Source organism: Coregonus clupeaformis, chromosome 37, assembly GCF_020615455.1.
Source record: "Coregonus clupeaformis isolate EN_2021a chromosome 37, ASM2061545v1, whole genome shotgun sequence".
NCBI classification, from domain to species: Eukaryota; Metazoa; Chordata; class Actinopteri; order Salmoniformes; family Salmonidae; genus Coregonus; species Coregonus clupeaformis.
In genome coordinates this window covers 5,216,627-5,228,557 of record NC_059228.1, presented here as the reverse complement: position 1 = coordinate 5,228,557, position 11,931 = coordinate 5,216,627, and the positions used below count along the sequence as shown (strand labels likewise).

Here is an 11,931-nt window from a genome sequence, read left to right as displayed (position 1 = left end):
ATTTATTTGGCAAGAACACTACTGTTATTCCCCAGACTTTTATTATTTCACTTCTTACCAGTTTTGCTGGTGTAATTAGGCTATTTGAAATCTGATATGCCAACTTGTGTCTATGCATTTATGTAAACATTTATGGACAGTGTTGAATATAGGCTGTCATAAAATGAGAATAGGTCATATTGAAATGCCCCATGCCTCAAATATCTTGTTTTGTCGTTTTAGTATTGTGCAGAAATGGTAGGCATAAATGCAAAAGATGTTGCCGGCGTAGAGCAGTGTTTCCCAATTCCAGTCATTGAGTACCCCCAACAGCACATACTATTTTTGTTGTAGCCCCGGACAAGCACACCTGATTCCACTTGTCAACTAATCCTCAAGCCCTCAATTAGATGAATCAGGTGAGTTTGTCTGGGGCTACAACAAAAATGTGTATTGTTGGGGGTCCTGGAGGATTGGAGTTGAGAAACACTGATGTAGAGTAAGACAATGGAAGGGTTTGCAACTCAGCCTCGCCTCAGCCACGTGAAGATTGATATTCATTCGATTTTTATTGAATGCGGAGTAGTTTGTAGGAATCATGAACATCAGGGGTACTTAACCTTCTTGGGGAGCTACCTCTAGGCAGGATTTTCTAGGTCATATTTTAAAGGGATATACTAGGTCACCCAAATGAATTACATATTTACATGTTTGTTTCTTATGGACAAGGAGAGACTGCAATCCATTAGATGGTTAGCCACTGCCACCAACAATTAATATTAGCATTTTCTAACCAATGTAATTCAATGTCCCCCAGTTAGCATACTCTAAATGTCATGCCCAAATAATCTCAAAGTAACTTCAAACCAAATCGTCGCATTTTGAGTGTGTATTCAACTAAAAGAATCCTGAATACACCCGACCTGTGATTTTTAAACATTTTCATTCCATCCTGGTCAAAGGCCTTAGCAATATGAAAATTGCAGGAAATTATCTTTAAAACATTTTATTTTTCGTAGGGGTGGACCCCCAGTACCCCCATCTTGGGGTGGAGCCAATGACATTCAGGGTAGGAAATCTCACTCCAAGCTATAGAATCTTTGAAAGTTGGCAGCCCTGAAGTGGAAACTGGCATCTTTCTAGAGCTCAGTCTTTCTGACCTGAAGATCACTGACGTCATGATTTGACCTTGTTTTTTTTGTTGTTGTCTTGAAAGTACCATAAGAACAAAGTATAGTAAACTTCAGCGATTTCGTCATTCAGTCACATCATTTTCATGAACGTTTTTCGAAAAAAATGTTAGGAGTAACTTTGTAAGTGTTGTATGGCACTAATTTGCGATTATTTAGTTATCCTGACTCCTACCAAATCATTTCACAAGCGAAGTCAAGCTGAAGATGGAAAAATAGAGACAGTTACGTTTTCTCTCTAGCTAGTATTGTTGTGATGCATTCTTTCTGATACGTCTTTATCCTTGTTTTCACTAGTTACCACAGCCACAAAGGCTGTATCGTAAAAATTCATGAAAACAAAAATTTGCTTTTTGGTCTTAATTTAAGACTAGGGTTAGGCATAAGGTTAGCAGTGTGGTTAATGTTAGTGTTAATGTTAGGTTTAAAATCTGATTTTAACAAATATTTTAGAAATAGCCATTTGTGGCTGTGGTAACTCTCCACTCCTCCCCTTTAAGAAAACAAATCTTGTATCCGGAAATTAATATACTCGTGATGTCAGGAGGTAGCTAAGCATCCAGATAACTAGCTTGCTAATTTGTTTTACGGATAAGATTTAAACTGTTTTGAAATGTCGATAACTACATAGTTAGAGACATTTTCATCGACAGAAATGTGATTAGTAAAGCAGACGAAAATCGGGTGATTTAACCGCAAACATGGATTGCTACGAGTTTAAGGGATCCAGCAAGCATCATGACTGAGTGAGTTAGGATTTGTGCTAGCTGCTGATCGAATACCTTCTCTGCCCATCTACCAAGCTCTGTAGACATGATGCGAGTGTTGGAACAAGTGGCAGATTTCGGAGACTTTACTAGAGGTACAGATTTAAACGAGTATCTAAAACAGATTTATTCAAATAACAGTAGTTGCAAAAGTAATCTGTCAGATGTGCGCGTGAGTCCAGATGGACGCCACATTCATGTCATTCTCCGCAAACCCAAGGCTGGTCTCATGACTTTTGACAAATATCAGAGACCGCAGCTGATCCAGAGCCAAAAGCACCTAGATTTGGGGCTGACTCGGACTGTGCCCATTGTGGATATTGTGTATTTTGACGACGACAACAACAACAGAGAAGGGGGTGTTGCTGTGCTAGCTGTCATATTCGAGAATGGAAAAGCAGAGTTTTGGAAATTTCTGGAACTCAAAGGGGGATGGCATCTCCTGCACACTGCGGACCTCTGCAACAGTCCCCGGGCTAAAGTCATCTCTGTCTCGGCCAGTCCGAACTACATCTTCTGGTGTGAGGAGAGGCCTCTATCAGAGAGCTCCTCACCTGTCAACGCGACCAACAACTTCAGGTACTGCATCTGCAAACGGACCTATGAGGTGGGGGAAACGGCTGTCAGTTTAGATGGCGTGAAAATCGCTCTGCACAACAACCCCCGCTACAACGTCATCAGCTCAGGTGAGAATGTTTACCTGCTACCTGATTTGAAAGACAAATCCACCATGGCCCTCTCCAAATTCTTTCTCACGTGGTCCCCCCAGCATGACACATTCAGAGTGAGCAGCACCTGTAAAGGTACTCTCCTTCGAAAACACTCTCCCTCTACTAAAGAATCCGACTTTAAGAGATTGGTAACAGACTGCATGGGGTACCTATCAGCCCTTAACCCCCCAAAAATCTATGGCTACTCCCCTACTGGCAGTGGAGGCCTGTTACTACTGCTCAGCACAGGCTGGGTCAGTCTACTACAGAAGGATGGGGTGTTACGACAGATCTACAAACTAGCTGACAACTGCCTGGCCAGCAGCGGTGCCCATAACAGCCTGAACGTGTACCAGGACACCCTGGCTCTGACCATCGGACGGACCCTCTACCTGATTGACACTACGTGTGGCGTGGAGCTGGAGAAGATAGCTCTGAAGAGAGAGGGGCTGCTCTACGGGACCGAGAAGCAGGCACCACAACTGCTGTCAGAGACCGGCCTGTTTGTGGTGATGCTCCGGGAGGGGGACCCCCAGGGCCACGACTCCGACCCCGAGCAGAAGGCCCCGTCCCTGGGTACGGGGGAGAGCATCAGCCCCGCAGCTCTACTGGTAGAGGTAGTGTTCGAGGAGGCCTGTAAGTATTACCAACAGAGAAGTCTCAGCAGCACTCAGCTTACTGTGGAGAAGTTAAAGAGAGGAGGGATGTTCCAGGCTCCTATCTCTCTGGCCAACATCGTCAGAGACTACCTCCAGAGCGGGGAACAGAGGGGAGTGGAATTATCCCAGAGCGGTGCAGGGGGAGGCGGGGGAGGGCAGGAGAAGCTGCTGGGGTCCCTGGAGGCTGAACTGAAGGGGCTGGTCTCTCTAGAGGAGGTAAAGGGGGGATTGGTGAGGGGGAAGGAGGGGGAGGTGGAGGAGGTGTGTGAGAGTCTAGTGCAGCAGGAGGTGGGGAGACTCCTCTTGTCGTCAGAGCTCGACCGAGACTCTCTACGCTACCTCAACTCCATCTTCAGCCTGTTCCCCGGTCAGGCCTGGAGGGCCACGCAGAGCGCTCTGCAGCTACATTGCAACGGAGAGGGCTCTCTGTCCTCTAAAGCACCCCCAGAGGTCTGGAAGACTGTCCTCAGCCCCGTACAGGCCAATACTGTCCCTGCAAACCTGCCCTACACCAATGGCAACAGCCAGCCTAAACACAAGTCACCCAAACCTTGCTCCAGCACCAGCCCTAGTTTGAAACCTAGCCCCAGCCTTAGCTCCAACTCCAGCCCTACTGCCGCTAACTCGGCCATGCCCGTCTTCGAGCTCCTGTGCCACTCCGTCTTCCGCTTCCAGCCCAGCTGGCTGCCCAGGTTCCTGGAGCTAGCCGAGAAGCAGCAGACCTCGGCGAGCTTGGGGATGGGTCTAGGCTTGGGTGGCTCCACCTGGAGATACTCTGGAGGTAGGGGATCAGCTGAGAACGGAGAGAGCCTGCCCCTGTATAAACGCGCCCTGTCGGCTCTGCCTCTGCCCGGCCCCGGATCAGACCTGAAACAAGACCCAGATTATGAACAAAACCAGGACTTGGAGGTGGATCTTCTCCTGGTGAGTGGTAGACCCAACGCGGTCCTCCAGGCTCTGAGAATCTTGATGGGGAGACGGCAGTGGGAGAGGGTCACCGAAGTGGCCCAGAGGTTCTGCAGGCAGAGTCCCTTACTGAACAAGGATATCTTTACCACATTACTGTATGAGGTGGCCCAGCATCGAGACTTGGATCCATACCTAGACCTCCTATGGGCTCTGTGTCCTGAAGAGCTCACAGTCACGGCCATACTCAACATGGTGCTGAAAAATATACCCTCATCATCCTCCTCCTCAAATGTCCCTCCCTTCTCTTCCTCCCTCTCCTCTTCCTCCCCATCCTCCTCTACCATTGCTGATCCCCAGTCCAGCCAGTTGACCATTGGGTTGTTGAAGCCGTTGCTCAGTAGAGTTCTACAGAGAGAGACCAGGCCCAACCAACGGTATGCTGACATCCTCCAGTCGCCCTCGTTCCCCCCTCCCACGCCCCCTCGCCAGGCTAAAGGACTGCCCAGGGCTACCACCGAGTCTAGCATAGGCTTAGCTCAGCAACACAATCATGATGTCATCAGCAACACGGTGGCCATCTTGGATCAACACAACACTTCTAAACACAGGACTGTTCCCGGGGGCAGGGTGACCTCACCTCCTTACCCCGTCTGAGAACACACACACACACTTGACTCTCACCACAAAACCCCCGTCTGACTCTCCCACAACCTGTCAAACCTTATCCTGCTATACCATAAACACACACACACACACTGTCTCTCTGCTCTGTACAGAAAAGAAGAGCTCTATGGACATTCCCAGCCTTACTAAGTTGGGGAGATATCTTCATGTTACTCTACTTGATGTGCAGTTAGCTACGAAAACCTTTTAACAGCCAAAGCATATGAGTAAAAAGAACTGAAGAACTATTAATACCAGTATTTACATTTCTGTTGATTGATGTGTGGTAGTGGGTTGTTAGATTGAAATGGGTTTAATCTGCTATTGAACAGCATTAAACTAGCATCTCTTCAGTGCTTCCTCTACACTGGAGCAGGGCTGTGCCTAAACAATTAAGTCGGCCAACAAAACAAAATGTCCTCCTTTTAGGCAGGCTTTATATTAGTTTATGTGCTGTTGTCAATCATAGGCAGATGAATGGCCATAGCTGACAGCTTACATTCCGAACAAAATATCACTTTAAAGTTATTCCAGGTTATAAAATGACTACTAAATCCTACCATTGTACATACCTCTCTTCATTTTGTATTTTAAAATGTGTATATATACGTGGTGTTATTTAAGTATTGTGTGATCAGGAATGCACACAGAGTAGAATGCTAACTAAGAGTTGCCTTGCATTTGATACACTTAATCGAAAGAACATTAATAGCCTATTATAAACTGGGTGGTTCGAGCCCTGAATGCTGATTGGCTGACAGCCGTGGTATACCACGGGTATGACATTTATTTGTACTACTCTAATTACGTTGATAACCAGTTTATGATAGCAATTAGGCACCTCTGGGGTTTGTGGTATATGGCCAATATACCACGGCTAAGGGCTGTATCCAGGCACTCCGTGTTGCGTCGTGCAGAAGAACAGTCCTTAGCCATGGTATGTTGGCCATATACCACACCCCCTCGTGCCTTATTGCTTAAATATACACTGAGTATACAAAACATTAAGGACACCTGCACTTTCCATGAGAGACTGACCAGGTGAAAGCTATGATCCCTTATTGATGTCACTCGTCTAATCCACTTCAATCAGTGTAGATGAAGATGAGGAGACGGGTTAAAGAAAGATTTTTAAGCCTTGAGAATGTGTGCTATTCTGAGGGTTAATGGGCAAGACAAAAAATGTAAGTGCCTTTGAACAGGGTATAGTAGTAGGTGCCAGGCGCACCGGTTTGTGTCAAGAACTGCAATGCTGCTGGGTTTTTCACTCTCAACAGTTTCTTGTGTGTATCAAGAATGGTCCACCACCCAAAGGACATCCAGCCAACTTGACACAACTGTGGGAAGCATTGGAGCCAACATGGGCCAGCATCACTGTGGAATGCTTTCGACACCATCTAGAGTCCATGCCCCGTCAAATTGAGGCTGTTCTGAGGGCAAAGGGGGGAGTGCAACTCAATATTAGGAAGGTGTTCCTAATGATTGGTATACTCAGTATGTATTGATGTTATTATATGTGCATGTCACAAAGCTACCATTCTTGTCTGTAATATGGTAGAAACCCATTAACTACCCTCTTTTTTTTATTTTGTTATCAAAATGTTAACGCTACAATGAACATTGTCATGTTCAGGTAGTGCCTCCTGTGCTTCAAAATATGATCTTCTATTTCGTGCCTACTGTACACAACCCGGATCTGTCAAATCGTCCCAGGTGTTCTACTGTACTTTAAAACGAATGATAATCGAAAGCCCTTTGTCAGTCATTGTGATACAGTTATCGGACCCTGATCCACAAACCTCTTTTGTTCAATGTTTATTTGTTTAGAATATTTTTAACCCTGGGCTTTAGGGGGTAAAGGTTTAATCTCTGGTACGTGACTTCTGCATTTAGTTTATGTTACTCATAAAGTCAGTCAACAGTCACGCTCAAAACTTAAACTACATTTTACTAAACCGTGTCTGTTTGACCATAACATTGACATAGTGACACCTTTTCCAGCAGCAGTGGAAAAAGCTATGGTGAAACACATTTATTCAAGAGATATACAGCTCTTCAGTAAAAAAGTATGTCCATTTTCTTCTAGGTGTAGATGAATATCACTTCCTACTTCTTAAAATCCTCTCTGCATTCTCTCTGTCTCTTTCCATTCTCTTCTTAGCCCTCTCTCCAGTCTCTCCCCTGTCCTTCTCTCTAGTCTCTTTCTTCAGTACCACCTAGTACATTCCTACCAAACTTCCCTGTAGAGGAGAGCTGACTCACTGTCTTCAAGCTCCTGTAATTGAATTTGGGATAACTCTGTTATGCCCTTAGTGGGGTTGGGATAGGCCCAACCCAAGGCATATCGCACACACACACACAGTGCAGACATGCACACACCACGTGCACACACACACAAACTAGACACGCTGCACCAGGTCACATCTCCCTGCATGGGCCCGTTGACTGTAATGTCATTATAGATGTAAGACCCTCCTAACATTTTCTCTCTCTGTCTATCCACTGTGGTATTCTCTCTTTCTTTTGTTAGCATTCCCTGTCACCATCTCTGCTCTCTGTCTCCTCTTTCTCTCTCCTCTGATAGCATTCTCCCCCTCAGTCTTCTGCCACATGGTTTACACACACGTACAGACAGATGAGTAGCTACCCAATTGTCAGTATTATAGAACATCCCATTATTGTTTACTTGTCATGCCTGGGTTAAATGTTTAAGGCTGGAGATCAAACCTTGTACATGAAGCACAATGGATAAAGATGATTGTTTTAAAGTGCCTAAATTCTTATTTTCTAAAATTGTGCATCTATTTTCTGAAACCCCAAGCATGAATTATTCAGTTGCTTCACTTTCCTAAGAGTGTTGTCAACATTATCCTGCCTTTTATTCACATCTTCTGACAGAAGATCGCTTTGTATTATGTCTTTTATTTTGTAGTTTAGACATTTTTGTGATTCAACTGCCCCACAATCGAAAAAAGAATAAGGTTGATATAGTAGTCTATCAAAGTAATCAGACCAATTTATTTTTATAACTGACAATATGTAACTTCTTTACTTTAAATAGTAAAGTAAAACTTTGGAAACTTCTTCCGTTACTACAAAAATACTTTTAAAGAGCTTTAGCAAGCCTCACAACTTTACTTGCAAAGTTACCATCTAATTGTTTGAGATTATTCACTTCTGTAGTCATATCCAGATTTATACAACGGGTGGGTCTAATCCTGAATGCTGATTGGTTAAAATCACATTCCAGCCGGAGTCTATTCCACAAGTTACCACCGCCTAAATCTATGACATTAAAATGCCTATTTACTCTGTTCCATCTGACTGCGCAATCCACTGTCTCATCAGCCCAGCCAGGCACTTTATAAGCTTGATCTCCACTATTAAAAGCATCTAGACATTATCTAACATTTTATTTTAGACTAACATTTAGTTTTCAACAGCGGAGATTTGTATTAACCTTGCCGTCTGTCTCACCGACATTTGCAACATTGTTTCAAATATTCGATATTCAAATTCGATCTCCAGCTGTCACATAGTAATGAACGTGTCGGGACGAGACAGACAGACAGGCAGCATTTCTCAGCAAGTCGAAATCATGAATCAGCTGGCATCCTTTTTATGGATATATACAAAGAAATGTACATTGAAAAAAGGTCAAACGAAACGAAGTGCAGTTCGTTTGCACTCTTTCCAGCTTCAATTTGAAGTGATTGTTTTAGCTGTGTTGTTGGCTAGCTCCTCTGAACAACAGTGTCCTGACGAGTGAGCACATTTTCTATGCCAGGCGAAATCGCGCCTCATTAGCTTATTGTTATGGATGTCTCCAAATAAATGTAACTAAAAAACAGCTTATGCAAATGCAGCTACTTTGCTGTTATTCTGGCTGCACTTTTTGATGTAACTGTAAGTTAGCTGTAGTTGGCTAGCTAGCAAGCAAGGGATAAGAACGTTGCCAGCCAGTATGGCAATGGAACATTTAGAATGATAATGGAGTTCTGATTATGTGCCAATATATCCTCCAAACACTGGCTTCTCGGGCATTATCACTGAAATACAGTGCCTTCAGAAAGTGTACATACCCTTGACTTATTCCACATTTTGTTGTTACAGCCGGAATTCAAAATGGATTAAATTGCTTTATTTTTTCTTCTTCTCACCCATGTACACAATACCCCATAATGACAAAGTGAAAACATGTTTTTAGACATTTTTGCAAGTTTATTGAAAAATAAATACAGAAATATCTAATTTACATAAGTATTCATACCCCTGAGTCAAAACATGTTCAAATAACCTTTGGCAGCAATTACAGCTGTGAGTCTCTTTCTGGGTAAGTCTCTAAGCCCGTGTCTAGACATGACAGTTCATGCAGCTTTTGTATTCTGATAATGGAGTTCTGATCATGGAATTCCGAACACCTCATCCGTTTACATTTAAATTTGTCCACCATGTCCACATTGTGTCCGTTCCCGTGCTATATTCAAACGCCAGTATGCATTCTACAAATGGTGGAATAGGCAGAATATGATAATACAACAACAACTGATGGCTGTAGCTACTACTGTAGCCAAGTAGCCAGCTAACCTCTAGTTAGTCAAGAAGCTAGCCATCAACGCTAAAGGGATTGCAAACAAGTTAGCATAACTCTAGCCAAACACGTTTTTTTATTTCTTCTAAATATTAGCTTGCTGACTAGCATTTATGAGGCCAGTAAACACGTTCCCAACCTCCTTTGCGAGGCATTGGAAAACTGGACAGACTGAGTTCCTTCAGAGAGCTGCTGCTCCTCATTCACAACCTAGGGTCACATATCTGCTCTAAGGCAGTCACCACCACTGCTATAGATACAGCAGTCAGGACCATGGGATGGTGACCATGTGATGGTGTGTGTGTGAGATGGGGCGATGTGTTTTTCCTGATCACATGACTCGGCCAGGAAATACTGGTCGCCTGCTCTGAGAGCCAAAGATGAATTTGTTCTATGCCCAAATTCTCCACCCTTTTCCTTGAAGTGATTCAAGGAAATACCCCACATAGATTAAACAGCGGAGGGCTAGTGAAAGCATGGGTTATTACACCAATCCTATGCTTTTAAATCCATGTTGGGGAGTGCATACTAGAGTGAAAAGGGTTGAGAATTGGGATGCAGGATATGACTCATGAGATGCTGTGACTTGTGATGACATTCTGTTCTGTTTGTTTCACTGTGCATATGATGAGTATGTCCTAGCATATCCTAGTGTGTCGGGTGCACAGCATAAGTCCTGGAGGGCCAAAATGTCTCTTGATTTTCATGACCTTTAATCACAGACTGTGTATATTCTCTCTGGCCAATCATTGACATTGATTGATCAATAAGTGAAGCTTGTGCCAGAATGAAACTGAAACCAGTCGGATTGGATGGCTCAATGACTTTAATGGAGTATAAAGCTTTAGAATATGACAATAACAGAAAATCCCATTGACTAGTATCCTACTATTCAATCCAGAAAGGTGAATGTGCTCTGAAAAGGAAGTATTTTGATTATTTGCCTTTGCTCCATTTTGACAGGTGGAGTTCCCCTTTTTTATTGCCTGTTATCAAAATGTTTATTTTCCCATCGGCTGTGAAAACTGTTCCATGTACAGTACTTTAGCCTTCTGCAGTGCTTACTTTTCAGCCACACAAATATAAAATGTTTGGGTATTTATGAATGAATGCAACATACGTGTGTTATTAAATCAAAGTTAAAACTTCAACATGGTCTCTGTTTGTTTGTGAATGTTTTCTATTTTGGAATATACTGTTTGATTGTATTGTATTTTGTCAGGCTATTTCTGATTTACGCTAACTGGTCGTTGTCTTGCCAAGCCAACAATGTAGTGTTTCTAACAGCAGAAACAGTCAGTTACACAGACGAACTACAGTAGTTGTGTCATTGGGTGCGTTCCAGATAACCATATTATGTGCAAGCTTGCACAGTTTACAAGATCATTATATCATAGTGCTGTGGTAAAGACCTGATATTCTACGCAGGCCTTAGAATGTGTCTATCTAGAATGTGCCCAGTATGTGTATCAATGTGAGAAGTGCCCTTGAATGTTTTGTGAATAGTTCATCATCCTCACCATATGGCATGGCTCCCATAGGTTGTTCTGGTTTGTTAGGTCGTTGACATTGCCAACTCACTCTGAGTAACACAAACATTGTTGTTACCCTTTGTTTAAACTAGCCTGGTCCCAGATCTGTTTGTGCCATAGGAGTTGGCAAGATAGCTCAAACAGACCAGTCACAGAAATGGAGGAAACACTCAATTTACTAGAGTTACATTCAGGACACATGACCCACTGCTCCCATGGCTTTGGATTTTAACCTCAATATGGCCAAAGCCCTGCGATGACCAAATCTCTTTAGAGCTCTACACAGCCTTGTGTGTGAACAAGTCAAAGGATTAATGTGAATGCAGTGGGTTCAATGTTGTGTGTGTTTCTCCTGTGTGTTAACTATGAGAAGAATGACCTTACCGTGTTTGCTGAGCAGCGCCACTTCTTATTTGTCATGGCTATGGAACTGTGTGTGAGCGTCTCTGATTTGTTTCACACCAGCCAGGCAGGGTCCTCGGGTGTGCGAGAAGGGTCTCATCACGGATGGAATTATCATTAACTATGGAGAGGGGAGAGAATGGTGGGAGGGAAGGGAGGTGCACAGAGGACAAGGGTGGCGGAGACACCCACTAATTGTCTTGCGTCAGATTGTAGTCTGCACTCTCGGTTCGAGGATCCCCTGGAGTGATGCCAACAGCCTGAAAACAATGGGGACGCACTCTCTCTGTGTTAGATAACCCTGCTGTGGATGGAGAGGGAGAGCAAGGCTGCTCCAAGAGGCTAGAACACTGCAGATCCGTCAATAGGTTCAAATTCCACCCCTGATACCCACGCTTCCATCCCCCACCTCCCTCGCTCCCCCATTGTGATGCTGAGAGGCTGATTCAGGTGGATTTGTGCTGTAAACCTAAACGCATCGATTGACTTGTTCAATTTTTAGACTGCATCTTGTAAACAATAATCAAAT

At 43.8% G+C, this 11,931-nt stretch overlaps 1 protein-coding gene across 1 annotated transcript; it reads left to right on the top strand.

Moving 5' to 3' along the window:
* Positions 1 to 1,985: 1,985 nt before the first annotated feature.
* Positions 1,986 to 4,868, top strand: LOC121553298 (Hermansky-Pudlak syndrome 6 protein-like). Its single transcript, XM_045211461.1, has 3 exons — positions 1,986 to 2,031; positions 2,119 to 4,466; positions 4,572 to 4,868. The coding sequence occupies exons 1-3, from the start codon at positions 1,986 to 1,988 to the stop codon at positions 4,866 to 4,868; spliced, it is 2,691 nt and encodes an 896-aa protein (XP_045067396.1).
* Positions 4,869 to 11,931: the final 7,063 nt, after the last annotated feature.

Bases quoted from the DNA above. Each gene is read 5' to 3' on its own strand.
- LOC121553298 (XM_045211461.1), top strand. From the start codon at position 1,986: ATGCGAGTGTTGGAACAAGTGGCAGATTTCGGAGACTTTACTAGAG. The intron at 2,032-2,118 runs GTACAGATTTAA...GCGTGAGTCCAG, and splicing joins TTTCGGAGACTTTACTAGAG to ATGGACGCCACATTCATGTC. The intron at 4,467-4,571 runs GTGCTGAAAAAT...GCTGATCCCCAG, and splicing joins TCACGGCCATACTCAACATG to TCCAGCCAGTTGACCATTGG.